We start from the raw sequence: 22,876 nt of genomic DNA, 5'->3' as shown, positions 1-22,876 counted from the left end.
ATCGCAGTCGGTCACGACTAAAGCGACTTAGCACCCAGCACTAAGATTTTTAAATTAAAATGTAATCTAGTCACCCTACATTAACTTAACAAATTCATGGGCTGTAAAATTGAATCAACACAACCTGACATACAGCTCCAACTGATTTTGGTTTCAGAAACCCAGTTTAAACAACAGAGAATTCAAGTTACCCTCAGATCTGACATCAGTTTCTTGTCAAGCGTCTGTTCCAAGAAATGAGAACTGACTTGCTCCATAGAGCCCTATAAAAAGGAAAAATCCAGAGCAAATTAAACAACTATTAAGACCCAAATATTATCTTAAAGTTCAGTTTGCTGCCAACTTAAGAGCATAAAGATAACATTATTCTTGATAGTAAAGATCCCTATGGATTTTGAACCATCAGGAAAATAATAAAACCATTAGCAGCAGCAGCAGCAGCACCAATACAGAGCTACTAGATGTCATGCATTGCTCTAAATCCACATATTACATAATACACATATTAACTCATTTAATACTCACTACAACTCTATGAAGTAAATACTATTATTAGTCACAACTTATATAAGGTGAAAAGAAGGCACAAAAAGATGAAGCAACTCATTCAAGGTGATAAAGAGTGTAAATTATAGAGCTGCGCTATAAACCCAGGCTCCAGAATCCTTTGCCTTAACTATTACTTTCCTTTTCATTGCATTCTAATCATTCATTTGTCCATTCATTCCTTAAACAAATACATATTTAGCAACCATTTCTTCATATGCCTAAAGTTACCATGAAGAGGAGTACAAATACAAAAGGTATCAATTCTGCACTCAACAATTTCACATAGTAGTGAGGAAAACTGACAAGAGATAACTGCATTATGGTATGAAATTTTATAAAATATCTGAAAGTTTTCATCCTGCCATAAGTCAAGCAGAATGGACTCTATTCGCTTTTTGTACAAGATGGACTTAAGTCTAAAGCCTATCATTTCATTTATGTTCTTGAAAGCCTGGCTTCTGCTTTCCTCTAAAGCTTACTCTTGTCACACATCACCCAAGTTGAACACTCCCTCTTACCAAAACGTACCAAACTGCTTGCGGTTTAACATGATATTGTAGTTTAGTATGATATTACAGTTCAGCATGATGTTAGTATGCATGATAGTGTACTCATATATTTCTGCTCACATTTTCTCCTTCCCTACTTCTTTACCTAGCTAACCCATACTCACCTTTCAAAGTCAACTAAGAAATTACCTCCTCCAAGAAGCTTTCTGCGCAAGTGTTAGATGCTCTTTCCTAGAAGTACCAATATTATAAATGATTGATTGCCTATGTCAATCTACCTGACCATCCACTCTTTTGAAGACACACATTATGCTCAGTTTGTTGAATTAATGAACATGTAGTCTAAAGACTAAATACAGTTTACTGATTATGGGTTTGTCTACTCAAGAGTTGGAGCAGCAGAGTTTACCTCTTGGCTTGCACAGAGGAACTAGTAAACCAGCAGGACCTCAGCTGTACAACCACAGCTCCCAATATATAACTGGACCCCCACGAGGAAGAAATTCTACATGCGCTTTATAGCATCAAGTATCATTACTACCTACATGGCCTTGGAAAAATTACACTTTCCTAAACCTTAGTTTTATTATTTATAAAATGAATAATATAATATCTACCTCAGAGTCTTAAAAAACTAAAACTTATTTGCAAAACATGAATATATATGAGTGTAAGTATGTAGGCATCTATTCACGTGTGCTTGTGTATAAGGAAGTGGGTGTATATGCATGTATATATGGATATGCTTTTATTACTAAAAGCTTAGTAGGCTAGGAACTCAATAAACAGTAACAATTATTAGCAAAATTAGACTATTAATTACTTTTGAAGTATAAACATAATTTAGAGTTGTTTGGATTTGAAATTACTAAAATAACATAAAGCACTTAACTCAAACTAGACTCTAAGTGAAAACCTTTTAACTCACCACTATAATTCATTATTCATATAGCTTTACATACATTTTAGATTCTATAGGGTATAAAACCAAAAATCTGAATGACTCTGCTTTAAGGACTACTTTTCTAACCTGACTACTCAGATGACAATATATTATTGAATTATTCCTCTTAAACATCTCCTCACACACACATAGCACACTGCAGATGCTCAGTACATGCTAACTGAAAGAATCTGATGAATGACTGAATTGTTCTGAATGTTAAAATATCCACAAATCAAAAGAACGCTTTAAAATGTGAATTCAAAAATAAAATCACTAAAAGCTGGCTTGTTTATTATGGACAAGCAACATAAAATATAAGCAGGAAAAAAATGAAATCATCCAAATTCTTTATCTTTCCATGAAAATGCTTCACAAACGTCTTAGCAGTTACCCCCAAAATACTGATTGAAGGACAGTATTTGTGTCCAGTACAGTCAGGTCCAAACTTTTTGGCCAACAATCTTACTAAGACTGGCAGAGCTGGAGGCACTCAAAAGAGAAGTGATCGAAAATAATCTCAGGCTTTCTTGCTGTGACACTAATATAAAGTTTTATAGATGGTTATATATATGTTTATACATTGTAACCATCCCACCACCTTGCATAGGGTAGTATTTTACAAGTTATACACATTGTCACAGACAGGATCTCATTTGAGTGTCATGACAGCCCTGTGAAGTAAACCTGAGAAATATGATAAGCCACTTGACAGATGAAGAAACTAAGTGACATGTCCGAGACAACACAGGTGTAAAATAAAGCTGAGTGTTACACCAACACTCCTTCTGTAAAACGGCTCTATCTCTGAAAAGTTAAAAAAAATTTTTTATAAATGTACTAGGATCCCCAAAGCCAAAACAGTAGGAAAGAGCGAGGCTAAAAGTCAGATTAGCATCTGAATCTCCTTCTATAACTTCCCATCTGTCTAAGTTAAATATTTACTTAGGCTCTCAGAAATTAACGAGATAAGAATAAGAATAATAAGAATACAGGATATAATGTAAGTGGCCTTATAGCAAAGTACGTAGGCAGTACCAGGTGCTTAGTAGCAGTGGCAGTTATTTTTACTATTATGGTCCTTTTTCTCTAGACTTTGGCTGTCTAATATGCTAATGAGATTAAATAGGATTATCTTTAAAATTCTTTCTAGTTCTAAAAGACTCTCTATGGGGAAATGAGTTTTTTCTTTCTATTTTAAGAAACATGAAGCTTTATAAAAGTGTATTCCACTTGTCCCTATCTAGCTTCTCAAAATGTCTGTACAAGTGTAACAGGTAATATGTTCATTAAATAAGATGCAACTTACCAATAGCTTAGCAGCTTGAACTCGAACCATCCAGGAGCCATCACTGACCATGTGACAAATTTTTCCAAACGCATCATCAACTAAGCGAATTTCTTCATTAGAAGAAGGGATTGGGACAATGCTATATTAAAAGAAACCAAAAATGATAAAACATGAACCTAAAATTACAGGTTCAAAAGCTGAGAATGACCAATGACAACTGACACACAAATAGAAATAACTTAATAATTCAAAACCTAGAATGATGAAATACATTGCAGAGTAAACAAATCTCTCTAGGATTTCTTAATTTTTATTTGCACTGCAAATCTGTGTCTTAAATAAAAAGTATTTCACACCAAAAATTCAAATATTTATGAGAAACCACATAGTATCAGCTACCAAAACGTATTTTATGTGGTAACAGCTACCACAGAGTATTTTATATCTTTAAGTTTAAACCAATATAAAACATATTTATATATCTAGTCCTAAATAAAAAGACAATTTCCAAATAGCAGTCTTTTTTTGGGGGGGTGAGGGGTCTATAGCTTTATTAACTCATTCTGTTTTTTCAATTTCAATGTGTTTAATGAAGAAGAAAAAAACACTGTTTTTTCCTATAAAAGGAGTTCTTCTATAAAACAGAATAAATAATACCTATTTCTCTACCTCAAAGAATCACTATAAGAATAAATTATTTAATTACTGTGAAAAAAATTTTTTTAACCAAACTACACAGCTTGTGGGATCCTAACTCCCTCAATCAAGAGACTGAACCCAGGTCCCAGCAGTGAAAGCGTCAAGTCCTAACCACTGGACAATCAGGGAATTCCCTATAAAAATATTTTTAACCAGGACAACAGTACATAAGGGATCATTATTCTCAAACTTACCTGGTATCTTTAGCTGACTTTTGTATTAGCTGAAATGGGCCCCAAAGCATTTTAAAGACTTTTTTAAGGGGTGGCAGAGGTGGAGGAGATAGCATTTAAGAACAGTCATCTATCTCTTCATCTATAGTTGAGGAAGCTGGGACCAAGAGAGATGAAGTATCTTTCCTAACATACACAGAAAGTTCAAGGCAGAGCTGAAAAGCAAGGCCCAGGCATCCTGATTTTCAGGGTCCATGCTTTTCTCCTATTCCACACTGCCTTCCAACATTCCTTTTCTGGAGGTAGGCTTTTTACATAGTGGGAGGAAAGAAAATGGCTTAGCAATGAACAGAAGCTGGCTGACACCCATACTGACCTTTCAGGATAGAGCTGACTGACAACCCAGATAAGCTGGACTGCAGCACTGCGCACTTGTTCATAGTCATCAGAGAGCAGTTTACAAGCCTGCAAACAAGGATTCCAGAAGTCTGTCAGTTCTGTGTCCTCCCAGGTGATGTTCAGACTACTTTCAAAATGAAGATAAAGCAGCTGGACCAGGATGCCAATCAAAATATGTACATATGGCTTTAACTTCTTCAACCTTTGCACAGTAAAAAAAAAATGTGTACCCTCCCACCCCATGTCTGAAAGGAGAACCAGAGACTGACAGCCCAAAAGACAATTAGAATAGCATCAATCCTAGCAAAGCTTGGTCAGAGCCCACAGTGCTACTCTTATAGGCTCAAACACCAAAGGTGAGTTTTTCCCCTACCTGTAAATTCAGAGCACAAGTTTCTGACTGACAGCCCACATGAAAACTCAAGCACTCTAAATAAATGTACAATTTTAATGCTAAGCTGCCAAAAAGTGGCCAAATTTTCCTGTTTTACTTTGTTCTGAAATGGAATACCCTTACTCCACCCACAGTCAAAGCAACACCTTAGACTGCAGCAACACCTAGAGCTATGGCTTTTGAAATTTTAAAATGTTATACTCCATGCTCTGACTGTAACATGCTACTCTATCGGTTCTTCCAAGGTCATAACTTACCCATCGTCCCTGCTCTTCATCCCACTCGAGCTACCTATCTGTTTAAGCAAGGTCTCTCAATCTTGCTACTACCGACATTTTGGATTGGATAATTCTTTGTTGTGAGGGGCTGACCTGTGCAATATGTTTAGTAGCATCCCTGGGCCTCTAGCCATTAGATAGTCATAGCACTGCACCCTCTTCCTCTCCCCAGCAACTGCAATACTCAAAAATACCTCCAAAAACAAAAAAAAACTTCTACACTAAAGAATCAACGCAAGAGACACGGGTTTGATCCCTGACCCAGTAAGGTCCCACGCGCCCGTGGAGCAGTGAAGTCCCGTGCGCCACAACAACTGAGCCTGTGCTCTGGGGTCCAGGAGCCACGAATACTGAAGCCCACAGGCCCTAGAGCCCATGCTCTGCAACAAGAGAAGCCACTGCAATGAGAAGTCTGCGCACCGCAACTAGCAAGTAGCCCCCGCTCACTGCAGCCAGAGAAAATTCCATGAAGAAACGAAGGCCCAGCACAGCCAAAAATAAATAAATAAAATCATTAGAATAAAAAATACCTCCACACATCACCAAATATTCCCTGGGGGGCAAAATGACCTTGGCTGAAAACCACTGCTTTAATTCCATCTTTTCTGTCCAAATAAACCGCCTTCTCCTTGCTCTATACTCTTTCTTACTTCGGTCTCCTGAGAGCATTGCCTGCGTCATCACATAGGATGCCCTCTTCACTTGTGCTACAGCCGCTCCACAAACCTAGGACTTTATAAGGGCGGAAGAGCCCTGGCAAAGAAGACCACACTCTCTAGGGGATGGGTGACTCATGACCTCAAACCTTATTAGCTGTACTCTGAAATCGCTTACACTCTGGCTTTCAACTTCCATTTCCCAAGGCAGCTTTTCTTAACCTTCCCCTCAGGACTTCTATCCCACTAACAGCCATAAGGCGGCCTGTGTATTTGAGAAAAATCAAGGTTCTCAGGCACAAACCCACTCAGCTTCTCCATACCAGTTACAAGCTCATTTATTCCTGTATTCTCCCACACCTTGTTTTCTCAACATCTGAGGGAAAAGGGTCCTTTCTAGTTCCTGATCCTGTTTTTGCTATGGATCCCATCACTTCCTCACACGACCACCCCTTACCATCCTCCAAAAAGATCTTCCTTGTGTTTCTCTATGATAGCATCCTATAGCTTTACCTCACAGCAATACTCATATGCTATAACTGTGCTTGCTTATTTATTAATTGCCGTCTTACCTACGAGACTGGGAAGGGCACAGGTCCCATCTAACATGCTTGGCATTACACAGCCAGCATTAGGTTCTCAGTAACATTTGTTGATGAATCAGCTCATGAATTTCTGCCTCAAGGAACTTACTCTATCATTTACTCCCCTTTGCCTCTTTCATCATAACACTTGCTGTTGCTGCTGTTTAGTTGCTAAGTAGCATCTGACTCTTTTGTGATTCCATGGACTACAGCCCACCAGGCTTCTCTATCCATTGGGTTTCCTAGGCAAGAATACTGGAGTGGGTTACCATTTCCTTCTCCAGGGGATCTTCCTGACCCAGGGATCGAACCCAAGTCTCCTACATTGGCAGGCAGATTCTTTACCACTGAGTCACCAGTGAAGACCACCATAAACTAGTTCTCCCAAAACACTAGTTCCCTTTCCAACATATAAATATACTTAGCAACTATCTTTAAAATACAATGACAAGCGCTCGGGTCTGGTGCACTGGGAAGACCCAGAGGGATTGGGTAGAGAGGGAGGTGGGAGGGGGGATCGGGATGGGGAATACATGTAAATCCATGGCTGATTCATGTCAATGTATGACAAAAACCACTACAATATTGTAAAGTAATTAGCCTCCAACTAATAAAAATAAATGGAAAAAAAAATACAACGAAAACAACAAAAAACCTTAATCCTGTGCTCCCTTCTACCAACTTCCACCCCACGTTAACATCAGTCAATTTTCTTACTCATAGTCAATAATCACTTTAAACTGCCTCACCTCAACAGACCCTGATCTGGCGCTCCCCAATCCCACCACTCTACTGAAATTGCTCTCTTTAAACTCACTAATGGCCACTTTGTTGCTTAGTCTAATGACCAGATTTCAGCCTTATCCTAAATGCCCTTTCACCAGCATTTTAACACTGTTGACTACGAGAATGCCCTCCTTTCTCTTCCGGAATATGTTTTTCCTCTTCCCCCATCAAGCTGCTCCTCAGTTCCATTCTAGGGCTCCTTCCTTAAATGTCTGGCCTTGTCCCTGGCTCCATCCTTCATTTCTTCCAATTTTCTTCCTCTCCCTGAATACTGATGACTCCAAATATTCACCTCCAGCTCTGATCTTTCCTGAGTTCCAGACCTGAAATCCTCCTCATGAGTATCCCATCAACTTCTCAAATTCAACATAATCAAAAGGGAACTCAGTATAGCAACTACTGCTGCCTCATATCTCAGAACCTCCCCCAGCATTCTACCCTCACTCTCTTGAGGCCCTCAGCATTGCCTGCCTAATTAACCAACACAGTCTTACGTCACTAAACACCTGAATCATCTGACTAACTCTTCTTCCTCTGTGTCTTTACAAGTTTCCTTTAATTATTTGGTTTCCCTCACAGTTTTCCTATAGGTCACACCATCATAACCATTCTGAACTCATTCTATTTCATTTGTAAAAGAACATACTTGGTTTACACTGCAGTCATACTGGTTGGGTTTATTATCAGCTACCGCTAAAGGCTTAAAACCACTCAATAGGCTAACAAAATCTGGACTGTGAGCACAGATTTAGACTTCTTGTCTCTGGATACATTCAATTATTCTACAAGAATAACTGTAAGGCCTTTTAGCTGGCACTCAATCAGCTTGTCCTAATGATACTATAATTTTATTGTGCTTTTCCTTGTCAATGCTACAATAATCATGTGATATCTTTTCATCTGATCCCATGGTCTTGGTCATCCTCCTCCAGAAGTACTTCAGTTTCTCAAGCGTGGTGCCCAGAATTGACTTCAGGTTTGAAGTCAATTTCAATGAACCAGACATCAGCACGACTACCACTTTCCTTACTCTGAGCTCTGTATACTCTGGTATTCACACTAAGCTACTGAAATCCTCCTAAATGTCCTCCTCACACATACCAGTGCTATTCATTACACATCTCCATTCTCTTCTTAGAATGTATGTTGTGGATACATCATCACAACTAATACTGCCACTGTTAGCCAGATGAAGCTCTATGTTTTCAAATTCTGACAACCACTGTGACCCCTCTCAATTTCACAATATCTTCACCTCCCTCCTTTCAGACAGCAAGCATTTAAGGTACCTGATTGTAAATTGCCTGGTGTAACTTCAGTCCTCTTTCATGGAGCTGCAACTACACAATAAAGATAACAGTTTAAGTACTTGGAAGGGGAAAGTCAATATTTCCAAAGTCTCCCCTCAATCTCACATATTTTTCCCCATCACATCCCATTAACATGGTTCCCTTTGGCCAAAGTCAGTGCTATATAAATAAGAAATTTGAAACCTGGACTTTTCCACAGAAACGCTCAAATGCTTAATAAATCTAACCCATGGGCTGTCCCAAGGGGATACCAGGAAGAATATGAAATAATAAGGAGGCTGAGGAAGAAACGGTTGACACCATCTCTCCCTAAGGAGCATTCCTCCCCCATAACTTTCACCTATACTCTTGAAATACAAGGGTACAATATGTACCTATTGTACCACAGTACCAAGTAACATCCCTCCCATGGACCTTGGATACAAGCTGTACCTTCCAGGTTTCATAAATGCAGGTAAAGCTGCCATAGAAGCCCACAAGATAAGCAATTGTTATAAAGGAATGTGTGTCTTTGAGTTCTGTGATGCCACTAACACCTTCCTGAGAGTGTGGATAAAGTGTTATCCTGGGGAGATTCAGAATGTATCTATCCAGGGGGTATTAGCCATTAACTTAAAAAAAAGAAAAAAAGAAAAAAGAAAAGTACAAATAAAAAAACAGACTCCATTTAGTTTCCATCAACATGTTTACCATGGCTTTTATAGCTGCTGTTCTGACACGTGGGTCCTGGTCATTAAAGTAATCCCCTATAATCTTCTGGACATCTCTGACAGCTAGGCCTTCTGCATCTTTTGTGACATTTTTCTCCAAAGAACCTAGATTTCCAAGTAACTGCAGACACTTATTTCTTACACCATGAGAGGTATCTGTCAGGTGCTATGAAAAGAGAGAACAAAAGGACGTGATCAAGATATCTTAAAAATAAACAAAACACAGAAACAAAAGCACTGCATCAACTTTAGGAATGACTTCAAACACTACATTCTCACTAGTCAGGTCTCATTTTCTTCCTTTTTTTTTTTTTTTTTGAGGGAGGGGTTGTTTGTTTTGGTCATGCTGTGTAGTTTGTGGGATCTTAGTTCCTCAACCAAAGATTGAACCCAGGCCCCAGCAGTAAAAGTGGCAAATCTGACCACTGGACTGCCAGTGAATTCCCTTCATGTTCTTTGAGTATATATCTTCCAAAAAGAAGCAGGAGTCCTCAAGACTCCCAGTTATTCAACATCATACTCCCAACAGCAAGCACCTGGCCTTGTAAACAATAGGTTACTTTAAATGTGATCCCTTAAACTGCATTTTATTTACTATCAATCTAAAAACAGAACAAAAATTTTTTAATTTTAATATCCATACAGAAACATGGAAAAATATTAAATGTACAGTTCAATAAATTTTCACAGAACACACACAGATAAGCATCTAGATAAAGAAGTAAACATGAAAAATGCTGATGTCCCACCCCAGTAACTACTCTACCACCATCAAAAATAGCCACCATCACCAAAGCAATCTTGAGAAAAAAGAACAAAGTTGGAGGAATCGTGCTCCCTGCCTTTAGACCATATTACAAAGCTCCCATGATCAAAACAGTATATTAATGGCACAAAAACAGTCACAGAGTTCAAGGGAACAGAAAGGAGAGCCAAGAAACGAACGCACAAACTTACAGTCAATTAATCTACAACAAACGAAGAAAAAATATACAATGTGGAAAAGACAGTCTCTTCAGTAAGTGGTACTGGGGAAACTGTACAGCTACATGTAAATCAGGTGTTTCATGAAATCAGAACATTTCCTCATACCATATACAAAAGTAAACTCAAAATGGATTAAATATATAAACATAAGACCAGAAACCATAAAAATCCCAGAAGAAAATACAGGCAGAACACTCTTTGACATAAATCACAGCTTTTTTTGTTGTTGCTGGATCTCTCCCCCAAGGCAAAGGAAACAAAAGCAACAATAAACAAATAGGACCTATCTAAACTTAAAAGCCTTTGCACAGCAAAGGAAACCATTGACAAAATGAAAAGACAACCAAGCAAATGAGAGAAAATATTTGTGAACAGTAAACAGCTTATATACCTCAATATCAAAAACAAACAAAAAACAAACTCAAACAACCTGATACAAACTGAGCAGAAGACCTGAATACACATTTTTCCAAAGACCTACAAATGGCCAATAGGCACATGAAAAGATGCTCAAATGAGCTAACTACCAGAGACAAGCAAATCAAAACCATCATGAAATATCACCACACATTTGTCAGAATGGCAATCATCAAAAAGAATACAAATAACAAATGTTGGCGAGGATGTGGATAAACAGGAACCCTTCTACACTATTGGTGGGAATGAAAATTGGCACACCCACTATGGAAAACAGTATTTTTCAAAATATTAAAAATAGAACTACCGTATGATCCAGCGATTCCATTACTGGGTAAATATTTGAATAAAACAAAAACACACCTTGGAGAAGACACATGCATCCAATATTCATAGCAGCATTAGATACAAGACCCAAGATATGGAAGCAATTTCAAGTGTCCATCAACAGAAAAATGGAAAAAGAAGACCTAGTGTATGTGTTTGTGTGTACACATATATACACACACAATGAACACACACAAACACATATACACATAATGGGATATTACTCAACTGTAAGAAAGTACCAAATTTTGCCATTTGCAACAACATGGATGATCTTGGAGGGTATTATGCTTAGTGAAATAAGTCACACAGAGAAAGACAAATATTGGATATTATTGCTTATAATGGAATCTAAAAAAATAAATTAATATAACAAAACAGAAACAGACTTACAGAGAGCAAATTAGTGGGAATCAATGGGAAGAAAAGGAGAAGCAAAAGAGGAGTATGAGATTAAGAAGTACAAACTACTATGTATAAAATGAATAAGCTACAAAGATAAAGTGAAAGTGAAAGTTGCTCAGTTGTGTCCAACTCTTTGTGACCCCATGGACTATACAGTCCGTGGAATTCTCCAGGCCAGAATACTGGAATGGGTAACCGTTTCCTTCTTTAGTGGATCTTCCTGACCCGGGAATCAAACTGGGTCAACTGCATTGCAGGCGAATTCTTCACAAGGTGAGATACCAGGGAAGCCAAAGATAATATAAGGATAACTATCAGAAGAAGGGGACTTCCCAGGTGAGGCTAGTGGCAAAGAATCTGCCTGCTAATGCAGGAGACATAAGAGATGCTGGTTCAATCTCTGGGTCAGGAAGATCCCCTGCAGGAGGGTATGGCAACCCACTCCAGCATTCTGGCCTAGGAAATCCCATGACAGAGGAGGCTGGGGGGTTACAGTCCGTGGGGTTGCAAAGAGGTGGACCCAACTGAGGCAACTTGGCACGAATGCACACAACAGAAGCAGAAGAGATTGAGAAGATGTGTCAAAAACACATAGAAGAACTTCACAAAAAAGGTCTTAATGACTTTAATGACCTCCATAACCACTATGGTGTGGTCACACACCTAGAGCCAGACATCCTGGAGTGTGAAGTCAAGTGGGCCTTTGGAAGCACTACTACAAATAAAGCTAGTGGAGGTGATGGAATTCCAGCTGAGTTATTCCAAATCCTCAATAGATGATGCTGTAAAAGTGTTGCACTCAATATGCCAGAAAATTTGAAAAACTCAGCAGTAGCCACAGGACTGGAAAAGGTCAATCTTCATTGCAATTCCAAAGAAAGGCACTGCCAAAGAATGCTCCAACTATCGTACAAATGAACTCATTTCACATGCTAGGCAAGGTAATGTCCAAAATCCTTCAAGCTAGGCTCCAAAAGTATGTGAACCAAGAACTTCCAGATGTTCAAGCTGGATTTAGAAAAGGCAGAAGAATTAGAGATCAAGTTGCCAATATCAGTTGGATGACAGAAAAAGCAAGGGAATTCCCAAGAAACCACCTACTTCTGGTTCATTGACTACACTAAAGCCTTCGACTGTGTGGATTACAACAAACTATGGAAAATTCTTAAAGAGAAGGGAATACCAGACCACCTTACTTGTCTCCTGAGAAACCTGTATGCAGGACAAGAAGCAACAGTTAGGACTGGATATGGAACAATGGATTGGTTCAAATTGGGAAAGGAATACATCAAGGCTGTATACTATCACCCTGCTTATTGAACTTATATGCAGAGTATATCATGCAAAATGCCAAGCTAGATGGCTCACAAGTTGGAATCAAGATAGCCAGGAGAAATATTAACAACCTCAAATATGCGAATGATACCACTCTAATGGCAGAAAGTGAAGAGGAACTAAAGAACCTCTTGATGAGGGTGGAAAAGGAGAGTGAAAAAGCTGGCTTAAAACTTAGCATTCAAAAAACTAAGATCATGGCATCCATCACTTTATGGAAAACAGAAGGGGGAAAAGTGAAAAAGGTAACAAATTTTATTTTCTTGGGCTCCAAAACCACTGTGGAAAGTAACTACAGCCATGAAATTAGAAGATGCTTGCTCCCTGGAAGAAAAGCAATGACAAACCTAGACAGCATATTAAAAAGCAGAGACATAACTTTGCCAACAAAGGTCCCTGGAGAAGGAAATGGTAACCCACTCCAGTATTCATGCCTGGAGAACCCCATGGACAGACAAGCCTAGTGGGCTACAGTCCATGGGGTTGCAAAGAGTCGGACATGACTGAAGCGACTTAGCACATAGTCAAAGCTATGGTTTTTCCAGTAGTCATGTATGGATGTCAGAGTTGGACTATAAAGAAAGCTGAGCACCAAAGAAGTGATGTTTTTGAACTGTGGTGCTGGAGAAGACTCTTGAGAGTACCTTGGACTGCAAGGAGATCCAACCAGTCCATCCTAAAGGAAATCAGTTCTGAATATTCATTGGAAGGACTGATGCTGAAGCTGAAGCTCCAATACTTTGGCCACCTGATGCAAAGAGCTGACCCATTGGGAAAGAACCTGATGCTGGGAAAGACTGAGGGCAGGAGAAGGTTATGACATAGGAAGATATGGTTGGATGGCATCACTGACTCGAGGAAGATATGGTTGGATGGCATCACTGACTCGATGGACATGAGTTTGAGCAAACTCTGGGAGATGGTGAAGGACAAGGAAGTCTGGCATGCGGCAGTTCACATGGGGTCACAAACAGTCAGACACGACTTAGTGACTGAACAGCAACAACCAACTATAAAAATACTGAATCACTGTGTTGTATACCTGAAACTAATATAATACTGCAAATCAATTATAATATTGAGATATACTAATGCAATATTAAAAAACAACTAAAGTAACCATTATCTTGACTTCTAACACAAAATTTTGCCTATTTTTTTAATTTATAAAATCAAATAGTGCTATGCTTCCTTTGCTTACTATTATGTTGGTGAGAATCATCCATAGTACGGCATATAGCAATGGTTGGTTCATTCTCATTACTATAAAGTATTCCATTTGTGTATACCCCATAATCCATTTATCCTTTCTACTGTTGATAGATATTTGGGCTATTTCCAGTTTGGGGTTATTCTAAATATAATGTTATTATAATTATTCTCGAATGTGGTTTTTGGTATACTTTTTCACATTTCTGTTGAATATACAGTTGGAAGTAAAACTGCTGGGTCACAGAAAATATATATGTTCAGCTTAAGAAGATACTGCCAAATACTATTCCAAAGTGGCTGCACTAATTTAAGTAATTTACACTTTCACCAGTCATATGTAAATGTTCCAGATATGATACACCTTTGTCAACACTTAGTACTGTCCATCTTTTTTTAGCACTTCTCATCATCCCACTGCTATTGAAATAAACTATTTGCATAATGCAGTAACAAGAACTGAAAAGACTTTAGTGAAATGACTAGTCTCAAAACTAGGCAAGAAATAACGTAAGAAGTTGGGACATCTTGTGCCAAAAAGCAAGAAAATATCAAGGACTAACAGTCAGATCAAAAAGACAAAGAAACCAATCTGTAGGGGTTCCCACTGTCAACATTTTTATCAAAAGTAAGCAATCAAACAAATCCAGAATGTAGGATATTCGACAAGACAATCTGGTTTCTTCAATAAAACTATGGTATTTAAAGAAAAAAAAAAACGGGGCACTGATATTGATTAAAAGAAATTTAAGAGACTCTCCAAATATAACATATGCTAAATCAAAAAAATAAATAAATAAAAATGAAAAAAGATACTTAATGCAGTTAAGAAAATTTTAATATGAATTGATATGAGATGATGTGGAATAACTTAATAATTCCATCATGGCTATATTAAAAAATATTAGTTATTATTAGTTAGAGATACATACTGAACTATGTATGATTTAAATAACATATCAGGGATTTACTTTAAAATATTACAGCAGGCTACAACAGAAAGTGAGAGAAAAAAACAGATGAAAAAGATTGCAAAATATAAATAATTGTCAAATTTACACCAAAAACTGCAAAGAATAATTTGAAAATTTCCATATTATAAAATATATATAAGTTGAAAAACAAGACCTAGCTTCAAATTTCAGTTCTGACCCTATATGTGTAATATTGATCAAGTCACTGGACCTCTCAAGAGTCTAAGTTTCTTCATTTATAAAGAAGGAATAATAGTACTTCCCTGGTGGTCCAGTGGTTAAGAATCTACCTTGCAACGCAAAGGATGTGGGTTCAATCCCTGGTTGGGGATCTAAGATCCCACATATTGAGGGGGAATTAAGCCCATGTACCATAACTACCAAGACCAGACATCACAAGGGTAGGTTCCACGTGCCGCAACGAAAAGATCCCACCTGCTTCAACTAAGACCCAACACAACCAAATAAACAATTAAAAAAAAAGAATCCATCTGTCAATGCAGGGGACATGGGTTCGATACCTGGCCAGAAGATTCCACAGGCTGCACGGCAACTAAGCCCAGTCTACACTCCAGGGCCCACACACCACGACTACCGAGCCCCTGCGCTGTACTTGGAAGCCAACACACTCGAGGACCTGCGTGTGGCAACTGCTGAGCCTGCCTAGAGTCCATGCTCTGCCATAAGAGAAGCCACCGCAATGAAAAGCCCACACGCCACAACCAACAGTAAGGAGTTGCGTGCCACAACTAGAGAAAGCCTCAACACAAAGACGAAAACCCAGTGCAGCCAAAATTAAAGTAAAACAAACCCAGCCTGCTTAAGAAAAGGGAAGCAGGTGGGGAAAAGGGCAGGTGGTGGCAAAAAATAGAAAACAGAAGAATCAGAGGTAAAAGTGGGCCACCTGGATGAAACAGGTCCGCTGATCTGGAATACACAAGCATGGGTTTTCTAGTGATAGCTGTCAACAAGAGGCAATCTGTCCAGAGAGGTACTGAGCATCTGTTGATGGTTCACACCAGAATGCTCTAGAAGACTCCTGAACTAAATGGGACCTAGACATTCTCATAGAAGCTATGTTCTATAAGAGGGTGGGCAGGGCAGGCAGGCTTACCAAGAGGAGAGAACAAAGGAAACCCAGTAAGGAAGTGCAGCTGCGGAAAGGTGGGGCTCTCAGAGAGGGACTGTCTCCTTATAAAAATGACTCAATAGAACATTTGAGATCAGAGTTAATTGATGTTTCCAAGTTATTTAGGTTAAAGAAATGTGAAACATAAACACTCTCAAGTGTTCACAATGCTCAAAATTATCCAACACAATGACACAGTGAAAGTGAGAAGAGAAATTTCCAGATATGAAGCTGACAGTGACACTGTCACAGTTAATACAGCAATGTTGTTTATTTGTTTAATAAACTATTTTTATTTAGTATGGAAGCATCATTTGTCATAACTGAACAGTCAACTGAATCACCATCCCCTAGAAGGTTGCTACCATTATTACAAATCCTTTATTTGATTTTCAAACAACAAACTAAAGTCTTCTAGTTCCTATTAAGGTAACCAAGGCAACACTGACGCATAACCAGCCTGTTACCACACACTGAATGTTAGCCTCAAAGAAACGGTAAGTCTAAATCACACCCTTAGGGCAGCAATTAGTTTTATGATATCCTTCCCCCACAGGTCACTACTTACATCACGGATATCATCACTAATAGATGTCTAGTGCCTGCTCTGCAGATGATGCTATTTTGGTGCTATACCTAGGCCATTAAAATACCATCATTTCTATATTAATGGAGTAAGCAAACTACATAACCCATAAGACTAATCCACGTCAAAAATAAGCTAAACCAATCAGTTTAAAAGTACTGTTAAAGAACAAAAAATCAATGATTAAGTATATCAAGAAAATCCAAGAATGAGGTTAAATAAGACAAAAATAACTGACTGACTTATTCAGTTTCAAAATGGATTTTTTTCTTCCTTTTTTGGGGGGGTTGGGGAGGGCGGTGGCTGAGCACTGCACAGCTTGTGATACTCTTAGTACCCAACCAGGGATTGAAGCTGGGCCACAACAGTGAAAGCGCTGAGTTCTAACCACTGGACCATCAAGGAATTCCCATCAACATGGATTATTTTTAAGCACAAATAAAAATTTAACATACCAAGCAATGGAAATTATTCTAAGAGACAACCTCTCCTAACAAAGAACACACAGTATTTGCTCAGGTAGTATTTGATAAATGTTAAAATGTTGCCGTGCTTCTGTTGCCTGAAGAGCTTAATGTACTTTTGCCACAGAATTAAAGGAACAAAAGAGAAACAGAGAGACCAGAAGAGGTGAGACAGAAAAAGAGAAACAAAGAATTAAACTAGGTTCTAAGGAAGCCATACACACAAAAATGACAAGACATTTATTTCCTAGAAAAATCTTCACAAAAAGTAGAAGACCTCCAATTTCAGTTATGCAGATTCTATAGAAGACTTAGTAATTTCCTGGCCAAATTTAAATCTCATCATCTATCAAATGAGGATTAGCTGTACAACAGCTCAGCTGCTGAAGAATATGCCTGCAATGCAGGAGACCCCTGTTCAACTCCTGGGTCAGGAAGATCCCCCGGAGAAGGGACAGGCTACCCACTCCAGTATTCTTAGGCTTCCTTAGTGACTCAGACGGTAAAGAATCCACCTGCAGTGTGGGAGACCTAGGTTCGAGCCTTGAGTTAGGAAAATCCCTGGAGGAGGGCACAGCAACCCACTCCAGTATTCTTGCCTGGAGAATCCCACGGACAGAGGAGCCTGGTGGGCTACAGTCCATGGGGTTGCAAAGAGTCAGACACCACTGAGTGACTAAGCATAATACGGCACACAGTACCTCAAAGGATTACTGACAGAATGATAATTATTGACAGAGATGAATTTTGAGATGTTAAGAATACCCAAAGTATGACTTTCTTCCTACTATGAAACAAAACAATGAAAGATTCATATCTCATATTTTAAAAATATACAAAGGAACAATATGAACTTCAAAAAATAACAAGGATAGAACAGATTATAATATTTTGAATAAATAGGAGATTGCTAAAAAGGGAGGGAGGGAAAGAGAGGGAAGGAAAACTTTCTTACAATAGCATGCCAAGTAAAAAATATAGATGGAATAACAGTGCTAGAATATCACCATTTTGCAATAATCAGAGTTATAAATGACTCAGCAAGATTTATTAATAGTTGCTAAAATAGAGAATAAAAGTGTGATGGGGAAGAGGACATTTACATTATCTCACAGTATCTCCCCGCAAATTACTCATTAATCACAGGAGGAAATAACTCTACAATGAAAAACCTGGCAGACACTACCTTAACCAAGTATCAAAGTTAACACCAATGAGTCAGACCTCGCGTGTGCCTTATGATATGATCCACTGAGGACACAGTATTATTTATGTATTATTCCCACCAAAATACGTAATTTGAATCTAAACAGAGGAAATACCAGATACATCCAGGTTGAAAGACATTCTAGGGATTTCCTGGTGCTCCAGTGGTTAAGAATCTGCCTTGCAATGCAAGGGACACCAGTTTGATTCCTGGTCTGGGAAGATCTTACATACTGTGGAGCGGCTAAGCGTGTGTGCCACAACTACTGAGTTTGCGCTCTAGAGCCTGAAAGCTGCAACTGGAGAAAGCCCACACTCAGCAATGAAGACCCAGTGCAGCCAAAAAATAAAATAAATAAATAAATATCTTAAAAAGACATTCTATAAAGTAAACACCTTATACTCAAGTTAAGGTCATGAAAGACAAAGAGAGCCTGAGGGACCTTTCCAGATTAAAGAAAACAGGGACATGAAAACTAAATGCAATGTGTGATTCTGGACCAGAAAAGAAAAATTTATATAAAATATAATATGAAAGACAATAGGTAGAATTTGAATAGACTAATATTACTACAGATTAGCATTATATCAAAGTTAAATTTCCTGGGAATTCTCTGGCAGTCCAGTGTAGGATTCCAGGTTTCCAGTGCAGGGCGCATGAGCTCAATCCCTGGTTGGGGAACTAAGATCTCACAGACCACGCAGTCAAAAAAACAAACAGACAAAATCCAGAGTTAAATTTCATGATTTTGAAAACTGGGTTTATAAAAATGACTTCTTCCTTCTTAAGAAATAAAAATTTAAGTATTTAGTGGACAAGAAGCATAATGTCTGCAATTTACTCTTAAATGGTTTGGTAAAATATATACAGAGAGAGTGAAAGTGAAAGTTGCTCAGTTGTGTCCAACTCTTTGCCAGGACTATACAGTCCTTGGAATTCTCCAGGCCAGAACACTGGAGTGGGTAGCCTTTCCCTTCTCCAGGGGATCTTCCTAACTCAGGGATCGAACCAGTCTCCCTCAATGCAGGCGGATTCTTTACCAACTGAGCTATCAGGGAAGCCCCCAACACAGAGCGAGAATGATAAAGCAAATGCAGGAGAATGTTAATGACTGATGAATCAAAAAGAAGGGTATATGGAAATCTCTTGTACTATTTTCACAATTTTTTTTAGTAAGTTTGAAATTGTTGGGTTATTTGGACTTTCTCCCACACCCAACCAAATGCTTTCCCGGAATTCTCTGAGTGAAAGGCACCACCATCTAATCTGGCACATAAGCTGGAAATGGAAAATATCCTCAGCAATTCCTTCACCAATTATCAAGTCCTGCCAATCTTACTTCCTAAATATTTCTCAAATCTATCCATATCTTCCCATCTTTCTATCACTTTAATTCAAACTACAATAACCTTTCATGTAGGCTACTACAATAACATCCTTTACTATCTGAGCCACAAGGGAAGCCCAGTGCAATAACAACCTAACTGGCTTCTTGTCCAATAAGTTCTCTAGAACATATCTGGCTTTTCTTAAAATGTTTCTGTTTGGTTTTGGTACTAAGGTTATACTAGTCTCATAGAATCAGTTGAGAAATGCTGCTTCTCTTCTACTTCTTAGGAAAATCTGTGAAGAATTAGTATGAATTCTTATTTAAAATGTTTGATTCAAAGCCATCTGGGCCTGAGCTGCTTTTTGTAGGAAGTTTTTGTTCTTTTCATTACTAATTTAATTACTTGTTATAAGTATATTTGGATTGTCTACTCCTTCTTGAGATAGTTTTCGCAGTTTGTATCTTTGTTGGAATTAGTAGGAATTTGTGCATTTTACATGCATTAATTTATTGGCATAAAATTGTTCATAGTATTTTTTTTATAATCCTTTTCATTTCTATCAGGTCAGCAGAAATAGCCTCTTTTCATTTATGATTCTAGCACTTTGAGCCCTCATTTTTTCCTTTCCAAAAATAAAGGTTTCTCAATTTTGTTGATCTTTACAAAGAACAAGCATTTGCTTCTTTGATTTTTCTCTACTGTTTTTCTACTCTTGATTTCATTCATTTCCACTCTAGTCTTTCTTATTTCCTTCCTTCTGCATGCTTTTATATTTAATGTGCTCTTTTTTACCCAGCATCTTAGGTAAAATAATAAGGTACTAGAATGAGATCTTTCTTCTTTTTTTACTATGGACACTAATTGCCATAAATTTCCCTCTAAGCATGCAGTAGCTGCAGCCCAGTTTTGGTACGCAAAGTATTTACTAATTTACGTGCTGATTTCCTCTCTGACTCACTGGTTAAACAGGAGCATGTTGTTTAATTTCCACATATTTGTGATTTTCCTAATTTCTTTGTTACTCATCTAATTTAATTCCATTATAGTTGGAAAACATACTCTGCATTATTTCTATTAAAAGGAGGAATGTTATTTTAATGTGAATCATATCTCAAAGTTCACTGTATGCCAAAAATCACAGACAAAATAGCATTAAGCAATAGAAACAGTAACTATAGTTATGAATCATAGACAGCCTTTATTTACTTGAATTTGCAAAAGCTTGTGGCAGATTTCTACCCAGTTATGAGCCTCTACAAATGGTGAAGAAATGCACAAAAAATCCATATGAGAAACTAGAAAAGAATACGCAAAGTTCATTCCCAAGACAGAACCAGAGATCAAACTGCCAACATCCGTTGGATCATCGAAAAAGCACAAGAGTTCCAGAAAAAACATCTGCTTTACTGACTACGCCAAAATCTTTGACTATGTGGATCACAACAACTGTGGAAAATTCTTAAAGAGATGGGAATACCAGACCACCTGACCTGCCTCCTGAGAAATATGTATGCAGGTCAAGAAGCAACAGTTAGAACTGGATATGGAACAACAGACTGGTTCCAAAACGGGAAAGGAGTACATCAAGGCTGTATCTTATTTAACTTCCAGGAAGAGGACATCATGAGAAATGCCAGGCTGGATGAAGCACAAACTGGAATCAAGATTGCCAGGAGAAATATCAATAACTTTAGACATGCAGATGACACCACCCCTATGGCAGGAAGTGAAGAACTAAAGAGCCTCTTGAAGAAAGTGAAAGAAGAGAGTGAAAAAGCTGGCTTAAAACTCAACATTCAGAAAACTAAGATCATGGCATCCGGTCCCATCACTTCATGGCAAATAAATGGGGAAATAATGGAAACAGTGAGAGTCTTTATTTTGGGGGGCTCCAAAATCCCTACAGGTAGTGACTACAGCCATGAAACTAAAAGACGCTTGCTCCTTGGAAGAAAAGCTATGACCAACCTACAGAGCATATTGAAAACAGAGACATTACTTTGTCAGCAAAGGTCCGTCTAGTCAAAGTTATGGTTCTTCCAGTAGTCATATATAGATGTGAGAGTTGGACTATAAAGAAAGCTGAATGCCAAAGAATTGATGCTTTTGAACTGTGGTGTTGGAGAAGACTCTTGAGAGTCCCTTGGACTGCAAGGAGATCCAACCAGTCCAACCTAAAGGAAATCAGTTCTGAATATTCATCGGAAGGACTGATGCTAAAGCTGAAACTCCAATGCTTTGGCCACCTAATGAGAAGAATTGACTCATCTGAAAAGATCCTGATGCTGGGCAAGATTGAAGGTGAGAGGAGAAGGGGACGACAGAGGATGAGATGGCTGGATGGCATCACTAACTCGATGGACATGAGTTTGAGTAAACTCTGGGAGTTGGTGATGGACAGGGAGGCCTGGAGTGTTGCAGGCCATGAGGTTGCAAACAGTCAGACACAACTGAGCGACTGAACTGAACTGAACTGAAGACAGGACATACCATTTCCTTCTTATCAAATTAACAGGTTTATATCTTGCTTTTAAAACATTAATATCCAAATGCTAGAATAATATGTGAAATTATGCACTCTCATATACTGTGGATAGGCTTAAACTTAGCATACTGTAGAAAATAATTTGCCAAAAGTATCAAAAGCCTTAAAAACAAAAATTCTAAATGCTTTCATCCAGTAATTCTACTGTGACAATGTATGTTTAGGAAATAACCCTAGATACAGGAAATACTTTAGACTAATCACATTCACTATGTGGTATTATTTACTATTTTAAAAAATGGCTACAATATAAATGTCCACTATTAAGAGAATGGTTAGGCCAAACTATGGCTTGATTACTGGACAAAATATCATGCATCCATTAAAAATATTTATAAAACAGTTACAATATAAAGAAAATACTTCTGTTATGTTAGTCAAAAAGCAAAACTGAATACAGAATATGATTATAGCTACATGAGGAAAAAGAAAGCAAACAATCTGTATACAGAAAAAATGTCAGAAAGGATACACCAAAAGGCTAATAAAAACGGTTGCCTTTACATAGTGAATTATGAGTGTAGTTCTTTCTTTCATACTTCTTTCCAAATTTCCATGAGTATAAATTTTTACAATTAAAGATTTCTTTAGAACAAATTTAAGAAACTATTGCTTCAAGCAGATTAATCCACTAAGTAAAACACCTCTCTCATAAGCACAACCTCCCAGATACAAATAT

At 38.1% G+C, this 22,876-nt stretch overlaps 1 protein-coding gene across 1 annotated transcript in view; it reads right to left on the bottom strand.

Annotated features, from left to right (window-relative positions):
* The window catches only part of INTS4 (integrator complex subunit 4), a 98,344-nt gene that overhangs the window by 52,229 nt on the left and 23,239 nt on the right, over positions 1-22,876 (bottom strand). Inside the window, exons 5-9 of the mRNA XM_065937194.1 lie at positions 9,262-9,447; positions 8,551-8,601; positions 4,541-4,629; positions 3,311-3,431; positions 192-263 (exon numbers count right to left, since the gene is read on the bottom strand). Coding sequence (XP_065793266.1) covers positions 192-263; positions 3,311-3,431; positions 4,541-4,629; positions 8,551-8,601; positions 9,262-9,447 — 519 coding nt within the window. The remainder of the gene's footprint in view (positions 1-191; positions 264-3,310; positions 3,432-4,540; positions 4,630-8,550; positions 8,602-9,261; positions 9,448-22,876) is intronic.

Source organism: Muntiacus reevesi, chromosome 5, assembly GCF_963930625.1.
Source record: "Muntiacus reevesi chromosome 5, mMunRee1.1, whole genome shotgun sequence".
Taxonomy (NCBI): domain Eukaryota; kingdom Metazoa; phylum Chordata; class Mammalia; order Artiodactyla; family Cervidae; genus Muntiacus; species Muntiacus reevesi.
This window is presented reverse-complemented; position numbering and strand designations above follow the sequence as displayed.